Raw genomic sequence first — 16797 nt, 5'->3', positions numbered from 1 at the left:
CCGGTTGAGAAACACTAGTTTAAACCATGTTAGTTATAACGTAAAACACCCATAATGATGCTCTAAACTGGGTTGAGGAACAGCTTTTTCAGAGGAGAACCCACCATTTATTTGTGCAGATGATATTGTTTTACACACACACACACAATTAAAATAAAATCCAATATTATTTTTGGTAAAAGCATGCACTCGCTCTCCATATTAACTGAAATATGTCAACAGCACATATAGAGCCTGTGTGTCCTTTACTGATATTATAGAGAATATTCCCTAGTCTATACTAAATTAACATAAAATCACTTACAAAAGCCAACACTATTCTCATATCATATATAAATCATATGAATAAATAAAAGATAAGGCGATTTACTAAATTTTGTTATTTTAAATTGATTATTTATCATGAAATGAAAAAATCCAACTTTAATATTAACATTAATAATGATGATGATGATCCTGATTATTATTATTATTATTAAGTAGGATATTGTTTATTTAATTTAATTTAATTTTATTTTATTTTTTATATATTTTGAGAAGTCTAATTTTACAATTTGTCACATGTAAATTACTGCAGAAATGTTCTAGCCAGCAGGCTCGTGTCATATCCAGTACAGATACTTGATGAATAAGCCACTATACTTTAAAGCATTAGCGTATGCTGTGTGTTTTGTTTTCACAAGCTTTAGAGATGTAACAAACTCCGCTTTTAAATAATAGGTCACCTACAGCTTTTATCATGAGGCTGTGTTCAAAATGACATCAGTGTTTTCAAAGTGCACTGCGAAGGGAACACAACTGTAAACATGAAGATCGCTAAAACTGAACTGTAGAAATAGTTTGAAAGCAAATTACAGCTGAGAGAGACGAGCTTAATGCTTTATTATTTTTAATCATTCCAAGTTTAAATGTTAGAATGTTCTAAATGAATAGGGCATAGGGGAATAAGTGGGAACAGCACACAGCCAGGAACTATGTTTCTAACGACAGCTCCAGGGGTGTAGTTGCGAGTGCTCAAGTTTGCGACGCAGCTTGCGAATGTTCGTTGGAAGACGGATTTGGAAAACATCAAATCAACGGACTTTGTTTGAAACGACGCAACTTGCGACCTTAGTTGGCTAACAGTGGTTTTGGGAAACGCACTCCTGTGCGTTTACATATATGAAAATAATGGAACACCTTAGAATGCTCATCAGCCAATCAGAGTTAAGCATTCGACTCACTAGTACAAGTTTACACTGTCTGACCGTTTACCTGTCAGAATAACTGATCTCAGTGATGGAGATGATCATGATGAATATTATCCGACTGGACACTTTTAATAATGAAGTCTCTCTCATATTTGTCTGTATATTACTGTAACTGTATTACTGTACTGTAATTCATTTGCTGGAGCCCTTTAGAAATGTACAATATTCAGGAAAACTCTATTTCTGACATTTACAATCAATAAAGACTGTATAGTTTATGAGCGTCGGGTTTGGGTGTTATTTTTCAGTGTTCTAATAATAACTCCTTACATTTATATAGCGCTTTCTGGACACTCAAAGCACTTTACACTATGTGGGGGAATCTCCTCATCCACCACCAATGTGCAGCATCCACCTGAATGACACGACGGCAGCCATATTGCACCAGACCGCACACCAGCTGATTGGTGGAGAGGAGACAGAGTGATGAAACCAATTATGATATGGGGAGGGTTGGGAGGCCATGATGGACAGAGGCCTTTTGAAACCTCTACTCTTCATCAAAGGACATCCTGGGATTATTAATGAGCTATTAACGAGTCAGGACCTCGGTTTAACATCTCATCCGAAAGACGGCGCTCACTGACAGTAGTGTCCCCGTCGCTATACTGGGGCATTAGGACCCACATAGACCGCAGGATGGGCGCCGTCTGCTGGCCTCATTAACACCATTTCCGGCAGCAGCCTTAGCTTCCCCATGTAGTCTCCCATCCAGGTACTGATCAGGCTCAGCCCTGCTTAGCTTCAGTTGGCGACCATGTGAGAGTTGCAGAGAGCGAGCTGCCGGCTGGTCTGGCTTCTGTCAGGTTTGAACATCTTATTTATCTTCTCTTAATGTCTCTTTATATTAACTCTTTATATTTAATAAATTTATATTAATTAAATATTTATATATTTAATTGACATTGACATGTTTTAAAGGTTTATTTCAGAGAAACGAGTTTGTGCTAAACAATAACAGCAGATGACTGCTGTCAGTGGAAGTATAATCGCTTTACATTTTTTAAAATGAAGTTATTATTTCTGAACCCACTGGCAGATATTTGATCTTGATTAGTTTTGATTACTTATTATAACTAAAAATGACAGATATATAATTTTTTTTCCAGTTTTAGGTTATTTATAGGCAACCAGTTAATGAAGAGATTAAATTATTTATTGTTTATTTTAATTGTATGTTGTTTTGTTTTTACAGTTAATTGTTCAGATTTCTGACCTGTTGTTTTCATTGCAGTTTCAGTATTTGGATGAATTTTTAGAAATGTGCATTTGACTGTAAAAATAAATCCAATCTAACTCAATTAAATCTGTTGAAAATTAAAGATCTTCAGCTATCCCTGTTCTCCAGGTAAATGTACCTGGATTGGAGAATATTTATATATTTTAACTGAAAAAACAAAACAAAACAATAGACTGTTGCTTTTTTAGATTAAACTATTGTTTTTGACCTCGCTGGCAGATATTTGATTACTTAAAAATAGAAACTAACAGGGTTTTGTTCATTTATATAAGCAAATAATTTATATGAAGTTTAAATTATTTATTTGCCTTTTAATAAACTTTCTAATATATATAAAACTGTCAAACTTAAACTGAAAAAGTAAACTGTATATATATATATATATATATATATATATATATATATATATATATATATATATATATATATATATATATAGTTTATTTGGTCAATTTTAGTTAATTTATAGGAAAACTAATTTCAATACAGTTTGATTTATTGGATTATTATTTTATTAATGTATTTTTTTAATTGTACTGTTTGTTTACTTTTTTGCTTTTACAGTGTATTATTCATATTTCTGACCTGTTATAAATTGCATTTTATTTCTGGGTGAATTTTAGAACAGTCCAGTTTGTATTTATTAAAAAATGTATAAATAATCTGCCAACAGGGTAAACAAAATAATCTGTATCAAAAGGAAAAAACAAGATTACTCACCCATTGGCAGATTATTTTGCTTGTTTTAAGGAAAATCTCTCTTAATTTGTACTCATTATTTATTAAAACAAGACAATATTTGTTTCTTGTCCAGAAAACGCTCAGAGATTTAAGAATTTGTGTATATTAGGACTAAAAACAAGATTAAAAACTTGATTAAACAGTAAGAAAAGCATTTTTGCAGTGAGCATGGATTATAATAAAGAGCCCTGTTGCCTTTATTTGCTCCCTTTAATAAAGCTGATGGTGAGTGTAACTAATACCACCCCAAACAGAACGTATAGATGCATTATAATGAGCATAATACAGAAACACAATGTTCCTTTGAGGCTGAAGTGTGTGTTTCAGCTCTCAAAGAGTGTGTTGTGTTCGATGCAAATGCGCTGGATGTCATCTCTCCTCCACACACTGCTATTGTTCCTCTGAGACGCACAAAAATACTCCACATAGATCACTTTTACTGCTACCTAACCTGTTTAGCTCAAAGTCAACTCTTTAATTACTTTATTTATTTATTTGCATTTATAATATTCCTTCAATTTAATGAGTATTTGGTCTGCATGTTAAAAAGTTTGTGTATTTTGTGATTCTGAAGTGTTTTGTGTTTATTTACGGTGGTGAATAGCATTATGGGATGTTGAACTCTGCTTTGTCCACTTCTGATGGTGGAAATACAACTATACAGTTTAACACAGTGACTTTTAATGACTTTTTAGTGGTTTGAAATACTATGTAGAGACGAAAGTCTGTAAAATAACAGAGAAGAGCACTGCTCCCCACTCAGAAATCTGACTTAAGTCACATTAACCCCATTTTTTATTCGGTGGAGGCAACGGACTGCCAAAAAAAAAAAAAAAAAAAACAATCTGCGAAATTACGCACGGTGACGCGCGCGAAAATATCAACGAAAGTATTTCATTTCATTTCATTTCATTTCTTATTTATGCCTATTTGTTCCCGTGGACAAAATCTAAAGTTACGCTGAACAGTCGGTCACGTGTGCTCTCCGACAATACCGGGCGGTGTCCTCCGGTGTATCCCTGACGGACCGCGCGTCTCCATCATCTCCTTAATCATCTCCAGCGGGTCCTCCATCATGTCAGACCAGCCTTCCTCTCCTTCGTCCGGCCACAAACCCAGCCTCCGCCCGCCTGGCTCGGGTTCCGGGGCCGGGGCTTCTCAGAGTCGCTTCCAGGTGGACCCAGTGGCGGACTCCGGCGCTCCTAAATCCAGCGAGGAGCCCAAGAGCCGGTCCCGTGTGGTGAACTTCTGGAGCCCGTCTGACGGCGCTGCTGACCCGGGGCTGAACGGAGATACAGTGCGCAGCGAGGCCAGCCTACACTCGTCCACAGGTGGACTGTCGCATTTCTCGGACACGCACTCCAGCACTTACTACCTGCGCACCTTCGGGCACAACACCATCGATGCGGTGCCCAACATAGAGTTCTACCGGCAGACGGAGGCTCCTCTGGGGGAGAAACTTCTGCGCCCCTCGCTGGCGGAGCTTCATGATGAGCTGGACAAGGTCAGACCACTGCTGATTACTCCATTACTGATTCTGTCGGGCTTATAGTATACATTAACTTTATTTAACACTCCAAATTTGCGTTTTTGTTTTGTTCCTAGTCCAAAGTCCATTTTGCACATCGAGGTTTAGTCTTTTTTCTAGTGCAGATTAAGGTGATTTTACTGTGCAAAAAATGCTTTATTTTCTTAGAGTTTTAGTCTTGTTTCTAGTCCAAATATCTAAATCAAGAAGCGTTTTCCATACAGGTAAAATTATTTTGTTTTCAGAAATATTAAGTCAAAGTTAAAACAAGTAATAAACTTATTTTTGTCCGTTTTACAGTAAGGTTTCTTTAGTTAGTGTATTTATTTAGTCGCATCAACTTAAAATAAGCAAAACTTGAGCATTATTTATTAATAGTTCAACATTTACTAATGCATTATTAAAATACAAATGAATATTATGCACAGTGAGTTATCATGAACATGTTAGTAATTACAATAACTAATTTAACCTTGTATACAAACACACACTCACCGGCCACTTTATTAGGTACACCTTACTAGTACCAGGTTATTCCCCCTTTTGCCTTAATCCTTGGTGTCGTAGATTCAACAAGCTGCTGTAAATATTCCTCAGAGATTTTGCTCCATGTTGTCATGATAGCATCACGCAGTTGCTGCGGATTTGCCGTCTACACATCCATGATGCCAATCTCCTGTTCCACCACATCCCTAAGCTGCTCTATTGGATTGAGCTCTGGTGACTGTGGAGGCCATTTGAGTACAGTGAACTCATCGTCATGTTCAAGACACCAGTCTGAGATGATTGAGCTTTATGACATGCTGCGTTATCCTGCTGGAAGTAGCCATCAGAAGATGGAGACACTGTGCTCATAAAGGGATGGACATGGTCAGCAGCAATACTCAGGTAGGCTGTGGCGTTGATGCTCAATTGGTACTAATGGAGCCAAAGAAAATCTCCCCCACACCATTACACCACCACCACCAGCCTGAACCGCTGATACAAGGCAGGATGATCCATGCTTTCATGCTGTTGAGGCCAAATTGTGAGCCGAGCATCCGAATGTGTGAGCAGAAATGGAGACTCATCAGAGCAGCAACGTTTCTCCAATCTTCTATTGTCCAGTTTTGGTGAGTCTGTGTGAATTGTAGCCTCAGTTTCCTGTTCTTAGCTGACAGGAGCGGCACCCGGTGTGCTCTTCTGCTGCTGTAGCCCATCCGCCTCAAGGTTGGCCGTGTTGTGTGTTCAGAGATGCTCTTCTGCAGAGCTCGGTTGTAACGAGTGCTTATTTGAGTTACTGTTGCCTTTCTATCAGCTGGAACCAGTCTGGCCATTCTCCTCTGACCATCAACAAGGCATTTGCGCCCACAGAACTGCCGCTCACTGGATATTTCCTCTTTGTTGGAGCATTCTCTGTAAATCCCAGTAGATCAGCAGTTTCTGAAATACTCAGAGCAGCCCGTCTGGCAGCAACAACCATGCCACGTTCAAAGCCTCTTAAATCCCCTTTCTTCCCCATTCTGATGCTCGCTCTGAACTGCAGCAGATCCTGTTGACCATGTCTACATGCCTAAATGCAGTGAGCTGCTGCCATGTGATTGGCTGATTCCAAATTTGCATTAACAAGCAGTTGGACAGGTGTACCTAATAAAGTGGCCGGTAAGTGTACATTCACATCATATTTATTATAAAGTAGCTAGGTACTCTTCCTCTCCTCTATAAGTAAGTTGATTAGACAGCAGGTCATGTGTTTATGATGTGAAGTCTACATGTATTGACAGGAGTTTAAAACTAAAGTGAACAACAGATGATGAAACATTACAGTGAACTCTCAACCCTTCTGGCTCCTGAGCTGCGGAGCTGTGATCTCCTGCTTTATCCACTGCTGGTTATTATTTGAGCTCTCTCTGATCGCCTCACACTGAGATGTGTTTCAGCAGCTCATGTGTCTGTTTCTTTTGCTCTCTATGTTGAATGATTGTTTGGGTGTCTTCTGATGTCACACACACACACACACACACACACAGTTGTCCTCAGACAATAGTGTCTCTCACACACGCCTCCATGTAGCACCATGAGCGAGCTCTGCGTCACAGTGCAGCGTGACCCACTCCGTCAAAGACCTATAGTGTCCACACCACACACACACACACACACACACACACCACAGTGTCCAAAACACAACTACACATACTACACACTCCACAGTATCCACTACAGACAATCAGACACACACACACACACACACACACACAACTATACACAAACCACAGTGTCCACAGCAACACAGACACAGTAAACACACATTTAGTCCACTACACCACACACACCACTACACACACATAGTGTCCACAACACCACTACACACAAACCACGTTGTCCAGAACACCAACACACACACACACACACACACACACACACACACACACACACACACACACACACACTGTTCCCAACACCACTACACACAGTACACACACATCACAGTGTCCACAACACAACACCACTACGCACAAACCACTGTGTCCCGAACATTACCACACACACACACACACACACATACACACACACACACTGTTCCCAACACCACTAGACACAGTGCACACACATTCGGTTCTCTACACCACACACACACACACACACACACATCACAGTGTCCACAACACCACTACACACAAACCACGGTGTCCAGAACCCCACCACGCACACACACACACACACACATACACACACACACATACACACGCAATACAGTGTTCGCAACACTACTACAAAAACTGCAAGGCCTGTTGTACCAATGCTGTTGCTGTGTGTGTTTGTGTGTGCGTGCGTGCGTACGTGCCTGCGTGTGTGTGTGTGGGTCAGGAGCCGTTTGAGGAGGGTTTCCCCACCGCTGAGGAGCTGACGGCCGCTGAGATCCTCACACCTAAAGACCTGTCCGACTCTAAAGGAGGAACGGTCAAATTCGGCTGGGTTAAAGGAGTGCTGGTCAGTCTGAGCCAAACACACACACACACACACACACACACACACACAAACACTAGTCAGGGCCATGCATGCACAGATCTGTTAAGAGGCATGTGCTGAAACTGAATTAAAGGATCTGTGAGTTTATGACCAGCAAATGTGCTCTGTCCATCATTAAAACAGCAGCAGGCTGCACGGTGGCGCAGTGGGTAGCCTCACAGCAAGAAGGTTGCTGGTTTGAGCCTCGGCTATGTCAGTTGGCATATCAGTTGACATACTGTAGGGGAATTGTGTAAGCTAAATTGTTCATAGTGTATGTGTGTGAATGAGTGTGTATGGGTGTTTCCCAGTGATGGGTTGCAGCTGGAAGGCCATCCGCTGTGTAAAACATATGCTGGATAAGTTGGCGGTTCATTCCACTGTGGTGACCCACAGAACAATAAAGGGACTCAGCTGACAAGGAAATAAATGAATGAATAAAATAGCAGCAGCACATTATATTGTCTTTCCTATATACAGTCTTACTTCCTTTTATTTCTCTACACAGTGTGTTGTAGCTACAGTCTTTGTGATTTTTTCATCAAGTGATGTCTTACAGAGTCAGCAGTTTCTCACTGTATCTCCTCTAATAATCCATAATAATCTATGAAATAATGATGTGTCCAGATACGATGCATGCTGAACATCTGGGGGGTGATGCTCTTCATCCGCATGTCATGGATTGTGGGTCAAGCCGGCATCGGTATGTTACACATGCGCACACACCACTACACAACAGACACCAATACACATCAATACACAAAATACAACATGCACACACACACACACACACACACACCATTGCAGCACACATTACACACTCCACAAGACAATACATGTCCATAACACAACTAGACATACCCACTACACACAGCACCACTGCACAACACACACACACACCACATGTATGTTGTGTATGTTTTCTAACTAGGGGTGCGTTTCCCAAAACCACCGTTAGCCAACTAAGGTTGCAAGTTGCGTCATTATAAGCATAGTTTGTTGATTTGCCGCTTCCCAAATACGTCGTTCCAACGAACATTCGCAAACTGCATCGCAAACTCGAGCACTCGCAACTACACCTCTGGAGGTGTAGTTAGAAACACAGTTCCTGGCTGTGTGCTGTTCCCACTTATCCCCCCTATGCCCTATTCATGTAGAACATTCTAACATTTAAAGTTGGAATTATAAATAATAAAGCATTAAGCTCGTCTCTCTCAGCTGTAATTTGCTTTCAAACTATTTCTCTTCTTCTTCATTCTTTTATGTCACATTTTACCTGTGTTTATGTTTTGTTTTGTTTTTTTACGCATTTTTATTATTTGTTTTTATTTTATTTTACTTGTTTCTTTTATTCTTGTTTATGTAAAACACTTTGAATTGCCATTGTGTATGACATGTGCTATATAAATAAACTTGCCTTGCCTTGCCTTGCCTATTTCTACAGTTCAGTTTTAGCGATCTTCATGTTAACTATTGTGTTCCCTTCGCAGTGCACTTAAAACTCACTGATGCCGTTTTGAACAGTTGTGGCTCATGACAAAAGCTGTAGGTGACCTATTATTTAAAAGCGGAACTTACGTTACGTCTACAAAGCTTGTGAAAACAAACACACAGCATACGCTAATGCTTTAAAGTATAGTGGGTTATTTATCAAGTATCTGTACTGTATATGACACAAGCCTGCTGGCTAGAACATTTCTGCAGTGATTTACATGTGTCAATAATAATACAGTTTTTCTTGTTTGCTTTGACCTGGTTAAAGAAACTCACTTCATTTTCATTATCACTATCCCAGCAGAGCAGAAGACCGTTCTTGCAACTGTTTCAACACTTTCTCACTGGGTTGGCACATTTCCCCACCATTTTTCAAAACAGTTAACGCGGATGTCATTCAAGCAGTCCAAACTCTATTGTTTTAGCTATAGTAACCAAACAGAAACCATCTATTCCTAACCATTGCAAACTACTAAGATCAGTGTGAATTCACTGAAGCACCGGTTTGACACTCCTTCACACAAATCTTCAATTAGCAATCAGTCTGCAAACATCAAAAATGGTGGAAGGTATGAGTTCTGTGTCAGCATGGATGGAGGAGGTCAATAGTGGCTATTTTCCTATACCCCCAATAGATCTGACTGTATTTTGGTTTAAATGTGTTTTCTGTATTATTTACAGTATTTTATTACGTTTGTCTGTTTTATATATATATATATATATATATATATATATATATATATATATATACAGTATTTCAGTTTTCAGCCACAGTTTGAAAAATGTCCTGAATTCAATATAAATTTAATCAAAGCATTTCTTATTCTGGGTCCAACTCTTTGCAAAAAGGCAAATTTGACCGCTCAAATAGAAAGACAACAAACGGCATTGGCGATAGGCTACAATGACAAGCAACAGTGCACTGATTTACACTGAGTTCTGTATTTTGCATTTTGTTGTCCATTGTGTAATGATTAATTGACAGAGCTCATATTCTTGTTTGCAAGTTGTGTTGCTTGAAGTTAAAACTAGCTTTTGTTGCATATTTTAAATGTTTTGACATGGTATGTTGCAAGCAAAATGTGTCATTTTGACCACGAGTGCTGCTGTTTAAGCCTGTGTGTGTTCACTGTTTTGAAAATGTGGAGTTTGAGTTGACGGCTGCATCAAAGCAAACAAGAAAAACTGTAATAATAATAATAATAATAATAATAATAATAATAATAATAATAATTATTATTATTATTATTATTATTATTAAAGTAGGTTTCATTTACTAATTAATATTAAATTTCATTACTCAATAAATATCAATATTTGAAAAGTGCAGATGCAAAAACCTCTTAATTTCTCCTAAAATGGGTATTTTTCTCAAGCTCCTGTGTTCAGTAATATCACTTTTATGACAAATAATATGTTCTTTGCATTGCCTTTACAGTGAAATAACTGAACACAAACATATATGCTGAGAAAAATGCTCATTTTAAAAGTAAGTTTCAGACGACTCTTTCATTTTTGCATCAGACCTCTTCATTTATTTATGCATATTTATTATATATGATGTGAGAATAGTGTTGGCTTTTGTAAGTGATTTTATGTTAATTTAGTATAGACTAGGGAATATTCTCTATAATATCAGTAAAGGACACACAGGCTCTATATGTGCTGTTGACATATTTCAGTTAATATGGAGAGCGAGTGCATGCTTTTACCAAAACTAATATTGGATTTTATTTTAAATGTGTGTGTGTGTGTGTGTGTGTGTGTAAAACAATATCATCTGCACAAATAAATGATGGGTTCTCCTGTAAAGAAGCTGTTCCTCCACCCCGTTTTGAGCATCATTATGGGTGTTTTACGTTACAACTAATGTGATTTAAACAATGGATCTGTCACAGAGAAACTAGAGGTTTTGGGAAACACTCGTCACTACATCGCTCTTTTCCCAAACGATGCATCGTGCTATGATTGAGTTGCGTCGTTGTTTGGGAAACACACCCCAGGACAGTTGGTTGAACTGCTGGTCATGTTAGTGAATGTGTGTGTGTGTGTGTGTGTTTGTGTGTGTGTGTGTGTGTGTGTGTGTGTGTGTGTGTGTGTGTGTGTGTGTGTGTGTGTGTGTAGCTTTGTCCTGTGGCATCATCCTCATGGCTATAGTCGTGACAACCATCACTGGACTCTCCACATCTGCAATCGCCACCAATGGATTCGTGCGCGGAGGTCAGTGTTGAGTAATCAGACACACAGCTCTGTGTTCTCACATCTACAAGCAATGTTTAGGCCGTCATTATATGTGTTTCTGGAATTTTCTCATTGTTAGAAAAAGTAATTTAAATGTAAAAAGAAAATCCATCAAATATGTAAAAGATTTTATTAATGACCTAACTTATACTAATTTCCATTTCATATGCGTGCGTGTGTGCGTGCGTGTGCTTGCTTGTGTGTGTGTGTGTGTGTGTTATACTGCAGGTGGTGCATATTACCTGATCTCTAGGAGTTTGGGTCCAGAGTTTGGAGGATCCATCGGGCTGATCTTTGCCTTCGCTAATGCCGTGGCTGTGGCCATGTATGTGGTGGGCTTTGCAGAAACCGTTGTTGAACTTCTTGATGTGAGTATGATGATGATGATGATGATGATGATGATATTCTACACACGCACTCACATGTACTGTATGATTTGTATTTTGCATGTGTTGATCAGAGTATCGACGCTCTGATGACCGATGAGATCAATGACATCAGGATTGTGGGAACGCTGACGGTCATTTTACTGCTCGGAATCTCAGTCGCTGGGATGGAGTGGGAGGCCAAGGTCAGAATCTTCCAGAACATGAACACTGTAGTAGATTACCATAAATACTGTAGTGATTTTGAACTACATCCCTGTAAAGTACCTGAGTGAATCTGTTGTGGTGATTCTACAGTTGCTATGGTAACACAACAACTGTAGTAATTGATGTGTTGTGGTGATTCTACAGTTGCTATGGTAACACAACAACTGTAGTAATTGATGTGTTGTGGTGATTCTACAGTTGCTATGGTAACACAACAACTGTAGTAATTGATGTGTTGTGGTGATTCTACAGTTGCTATGGTAACACAACAACAAAACTAACTGATATGTTGTTGCAATTCTACAGTTTCTATGGTAACTCAATAACTATAGTAATTGATCTGTTGTGGTGATTCTACAGTTGCTATGGTAACACAACAACTATACTAATTGATCTTTTGTGGTGATTCTACAGTTGCTATGGTAACACAACAACTATAGTAATTGATCTGTTGTGTTGATTCCACAGTTGCTATGGTAACAGAACACCTAAAGTAACTAATCTGTTGTGGTGATTCCACAGTTGCTATGGTAACAAAACAACTATAGTAATTGATCTGTTGTGGTGGTTCTACAGTTGCTATGGTAACAGAACAACTAAAGTAACTGATCTGTTGTGGTGATTCTACAGTTGCTATGGTAACACAACAACTAAAGTAACTGATATGTTGTGGTGATTGTACAGTTGCTATGGTAACACAATAACTATAGTAATTGATCTGTTGTGGTGATTCTACAGTTGCTATGGTAACACAACACCTAAAGTAACTGATCTGTTGTGGTGATTCTACAGTTGCTATGGTAACAGAACACCTAAAGTAATTGATCTGTTGTGGTGATTCTACAGTTGCTATGGTAACACAATAACTATAGTAATATAATCAAACGTTCTAGCATGGCAGTTTTCTCCAGCTATAGCGTATGTTATGTGTCTCCTCTGATACTGTATTTATTGCTCTCTGATGTTCTGATGGTCCCGCAGGCTCAGATTGTGTTACTGGTGATTCTTCTGGCAGCCATTGTCAACTATTTCATCGGATCCATCATTCCCATGAAGTCAAAGGAATCCAGGGGTTTCTTCGGTTATAGCGGTGAGACGTCTGCACTCTTCAGCACTGATGAACGCTGATGAATTAAGCTGACGTCTTCATCCCTGTGCTTGTGTGTCTGAAAGCTGCCATAATGATGGAGAACATGGGTCCAGATTTCAGAGAGGAGGAAACCTTCTTCTCTGTCTTCGCCATCTTCTTTCCGGCCGCGACAGGAATCCTGGCAGGAGCAAACATATCTGGAGATCTGGCGGTGAGTTCTGCTCATTGACCTCATCATTAGGCAGGGTTTTCATGCTTCTGTCAGTCTATGGAGACTGCCGTCATCTAGAACTCCACATCTATAATCCTCTTAGTCTATGCTGACATCATCTTTAGCAGCTCAAACACTCTAATGGCTAATGGACAGACGGCTGCTTCTCACTCAGGGCTGCTGGACATGCTAATTAGATGGAGAGATGGACACTAGTGGGCGGGGCTTTCCCCCTTTGATGACATGTACAAAAGGAGAATGTCAATCAAAGTGTTTCATTCATCAAGTCTGATTATAAATATTAGAATTCATTCATGTTGAGCATTAGAGGCTGGAGATATCCACACACTGCTCACACACACCACTAGGTTAAAACTCTACATAAAACTAATTTTTGCATAATAGGTCCCTTTTAAAAGCTATTTTATAGCTATTTATTTTTTATTTATATTTATTTTTCATTCATTCATTCATTTTCTTGTCAGCTTAGTCCCTTTAATAATCTGGGGTCGCCACAGCGGAATGAACCGCCAACTTATCCAGCAAGTTTTTACGCAGCGGATGCCCTTCCAGCCGCAACCCATCTCTGGGAAACATCCACACACACACTCACACACTGCAGACAATTTAGCCTACCCAATTCACCTGTACCGCATGTGTTTGGACTGTGGGGGAAACCCACACAAACGCTGGGAGAACATGCAAACTCCACACAGAAACGCTAACTGACCCGAGGCTTGAACCAGCAACCTTCTTGCTGTGAGGCGACAGCACTATCTACTGCGCCACTGCCTCGCCTGTGTTTATATTTGTATTGGTGTATTTTTGTCAGTAATGTCTGTCAGTATCTCGTCTCTCCAGGATCCTCAGTCTGCGATTCCCAAAGGAACTTTGCTGGCGATCCTCATAACCGGTGTGGTCTACATCGCCGTCGCCATCTCCAATGGTAAAACTCGTCTGAACTTCTTCTGAATGCTGACTGATTAACATCTATTATCAACCACAGTGCATCTGGAAAGTGCTGATAGCGCTTCACTTTTTCCACATTTGTTTTTGTTACAGTCTTATTCCAAAATTGAATAAATTGATGTATTTCCTCAACATTCTACACACAATCCCCCATAATGACAATGTGAAGAAAGAGATTTTGAAATTGTTGTAAATTTATTCAAAATAAACAGCTGATAAATCAGATGTACATCAGTATTCACAGCCTTTGCTCAATACTCTGTTGATGCACCTCTGGCAGTGATTACAGCCTCAAGTCTTTCTGAATATGATGCACAAGCTCTGCACAGCTGTCTTTGGGAATTTCTGCCCGTTCCTCTTTGCAGGACCTCTCAAGCTCTATCAGGTTGGATGGGAAGCGACGGTGTGCAGCCATTTTCAGATCTCTCCAGAGATGCTCAATAGGATTTAGGTCTGGGCTCTGGCTGGGCCACTCACAGACATTCACCAAGTTGTTGTTGTGCCGCTCCATTGATATGTTGGCGGTGTGCTTTGGGTCATTGTCCAGCTGGAAGATGAAGCGTCGCCCCAGTCTGAGGTGGAGAGCACTCTTGTGCAGGTCTTCATTCAGGATGTCTCTGTACATCGCTGCATTCATCTTTCCCTCTATCCTGACTAGTCTTCCAGCTCCTGCTGCTGAAACACATCCCCACAGCATGATGCAGACACCACCATGCTTCACTGTAGGGATGCTGTTAGCCTGGTGATGAGCGCCGCCTGCTGTTCTCCAAACATAACGCCTGGCGTTCACTCCAAACAGTTCAGTTTGAGTCTCATCAGAGCAGAGAGTTTAGTTTCTGAGGGTCTGAGAGTCCTCCTTTGGTAAACTCCAGGCGAGGAGAGTCTTCCGTCTGCCCACTCTACCATACAGACGCCTGATTGGTGGATTGCTGCACAGGTGGTTGTCCTTCTGTAAGGTTCTCCTCTCTCCACAGAAGAACGCTGGAGCTCAGACAGAGTGACCATCAGGTTATTGATCACCTCCCTGACTGAGGCCCTTCTCCCCCTGATTACTCAGCTTAGACGGCCGGCCAGCTCTAGGGAGAGTCCTGCTGGTTAAATATCTTCCACTTGCGGATAATGGAGGCCGCTGTGCTCATTGAACTTTCAGAACAGCAGAAATGTTTCTGTAAGCTTCCCCAGCCTTGTGCCTCCAGACAATCCTGTCTCTGAGGTCTACAGACAATTCCTTTGTTTTCATGCTTGGTTTGTGAGCTTCAAGATGTACAACTTATGATATCTGTACAATCTATCACTATCTAAAGTCTGTCTGTTTAGAGTGCACATATTTAATAGTTGATAATGGCTCATATTAGTTTTGTGTGTTGTGATGTGTATTTTTCTGTAACTCTGTCCTCTGCTGCCCGCATCTGGTGGAAGAGATGTTGTTTCTGGCCTGGTTAAATAAGTAAATAAAATAAATCTTCTTCTTTCTTCTGACTGGTTGAGAGCAGGTCTGATGTGTTGTGTGTGTTTCAGGCTCCTGTATCGTGCGGGACGCCACCGGTGATGATAATGACACTGTTCTGGGCTCTCTGGAGAACTGCACTGATGCCGCCTGCTCTCTGGGATACGACTTCTCCATCTGCAGAGAGGGCGGATGCAAATATGGCCTGCTGAACGACTTCCAGGTGTGTGTGTAGCTGCTTTTCCACTATCGTGCCAAACCGTTCTAAGAACACTTCGGTACGGTTACGGTTGTTTCTCCACTTGAGCCTGGAACGGCGCGGCACGATTACAAACCGTTCTCGGCCCGGAATTCTCGGCACGGTTAGACAACCGTGCTGAACTGTGCTGACAGATTCTGTGTGTTGACGTCGCGACTCGGTTGCTAAGCTACCACAGCTGGCTCAGCAGAAGCGCGCTAGTCATCAGACATCCTCAATAAACTACAGTGCATTTAATATAAAATAATGATCCAGGTCTAAACGATACAGTTTGAAAAGGGTTTTAAAACCATAGAGCATCCCTGGCAGAGAAGTGAATAACTCATCACATTCTAACGAAGATATTTTATTCATTAAAGTTATTATTTTATTGACTTGAATACAGACCTACTTCGCCTGCCTGAATGTGAGTTTATTGCACGCAGCGCTGTATTTCACAGCACAAAACTCGCTCTGATCCGGGAGAGACATGCCAACGACTTGCGCTGCTGACTTTTTTTTCCTGCTGCGCATCGAATAAAGCGAATAAAATCACGCTTTGCATCATCGGTGTCCAAATTCCACAACAACATCACTATATCCATGGAACACGAACTTGCAGACTCTTTTAACAACGAGGAAATAATTGCACTTTTTAATTCAAAGCCAGGACAGCTTGTTAATACCGGCGAGACCACCTGAAGGACGGCGTGTTCGTGTTGTAATGTCGGCCGTCCAAAAGACTTTGCTTAAAAGCTTTACGGAGC

The 16797-nt window shown here is 40.4% G+C and overlaps 1 protein-coding gene across 2 annotated transcripts in view; it reads left to right on the top strand.

Annotated features, from left to right (window-relative positions):
* Positions 1 to 3056: 3056 nt before the first annotated feature.
* The window catches only part of slc12a2l (solute carrier family 12 member 2-like), a 52327-nt gene continuing 38586 nt past the window's right edge, over positions 3057 to 16797 (top strand). The window contains exons 1-10 of one of the 2 annotated variants that reach the window (XM_087264105.1): positions 3057 to 4735; positions 7607 to 7729; positions 8375 to 8450; positions 11366 to 11461; positions 11711 to 11850; positions 11943 to 12053; positions 13057 to 13165; positions 13249 to 13376; positions 14238 to 14322; positions 15864 to 16015. In XM_087264105.1, coding sequence (XP_087120231.1) covers positions 4307 to 4735; positions 7607 to 7729; positions 8375 to 8450; positions 11366 to 11461; positions 11711 to 11850; positions 11943 to 12053; positions 13057 to 13165; positions 13249 to 13376; positions 14238 to 14322; positions 15864 to 16015 — 1449 coding nt within the window. In that variant the 5' untranslated portion in view covers positions 3057 to 4306. Of the gene's footprint in view, positions 4736 to 6768; positions 7730 to 8374; positions 8451 to 11365; positions 11462 to 11710; positions 11851 to 11942; positions 12054 to 13056; positions 13166 to 13248; positions 13377 to 14237; positions 14323 to 15863; positions 16016 to 16797 lie in introns of both variants that reach the window. The other variant, XM_087264106.1, reaches the window with a different exon arrangement.

The sequence above is a fragment of the Danio rerio genome, chromosome 8 (assembly GCF_052040795.2).
Source record: "Danio rerio strain M-AB ecotype USA chromosome 8, GRCz13ab, whole genome shotgun sequence".
Taxonomy (NCBI): domain Eukaryota; kingdom Metazoa; phylum Chordata; class Actinopteri; order Cypriniformes; family Danionidae; genus Danio; species Danio rerio.
This window is presented reverse-complemented; position numbering and strand designations above follow the sequence as displayed.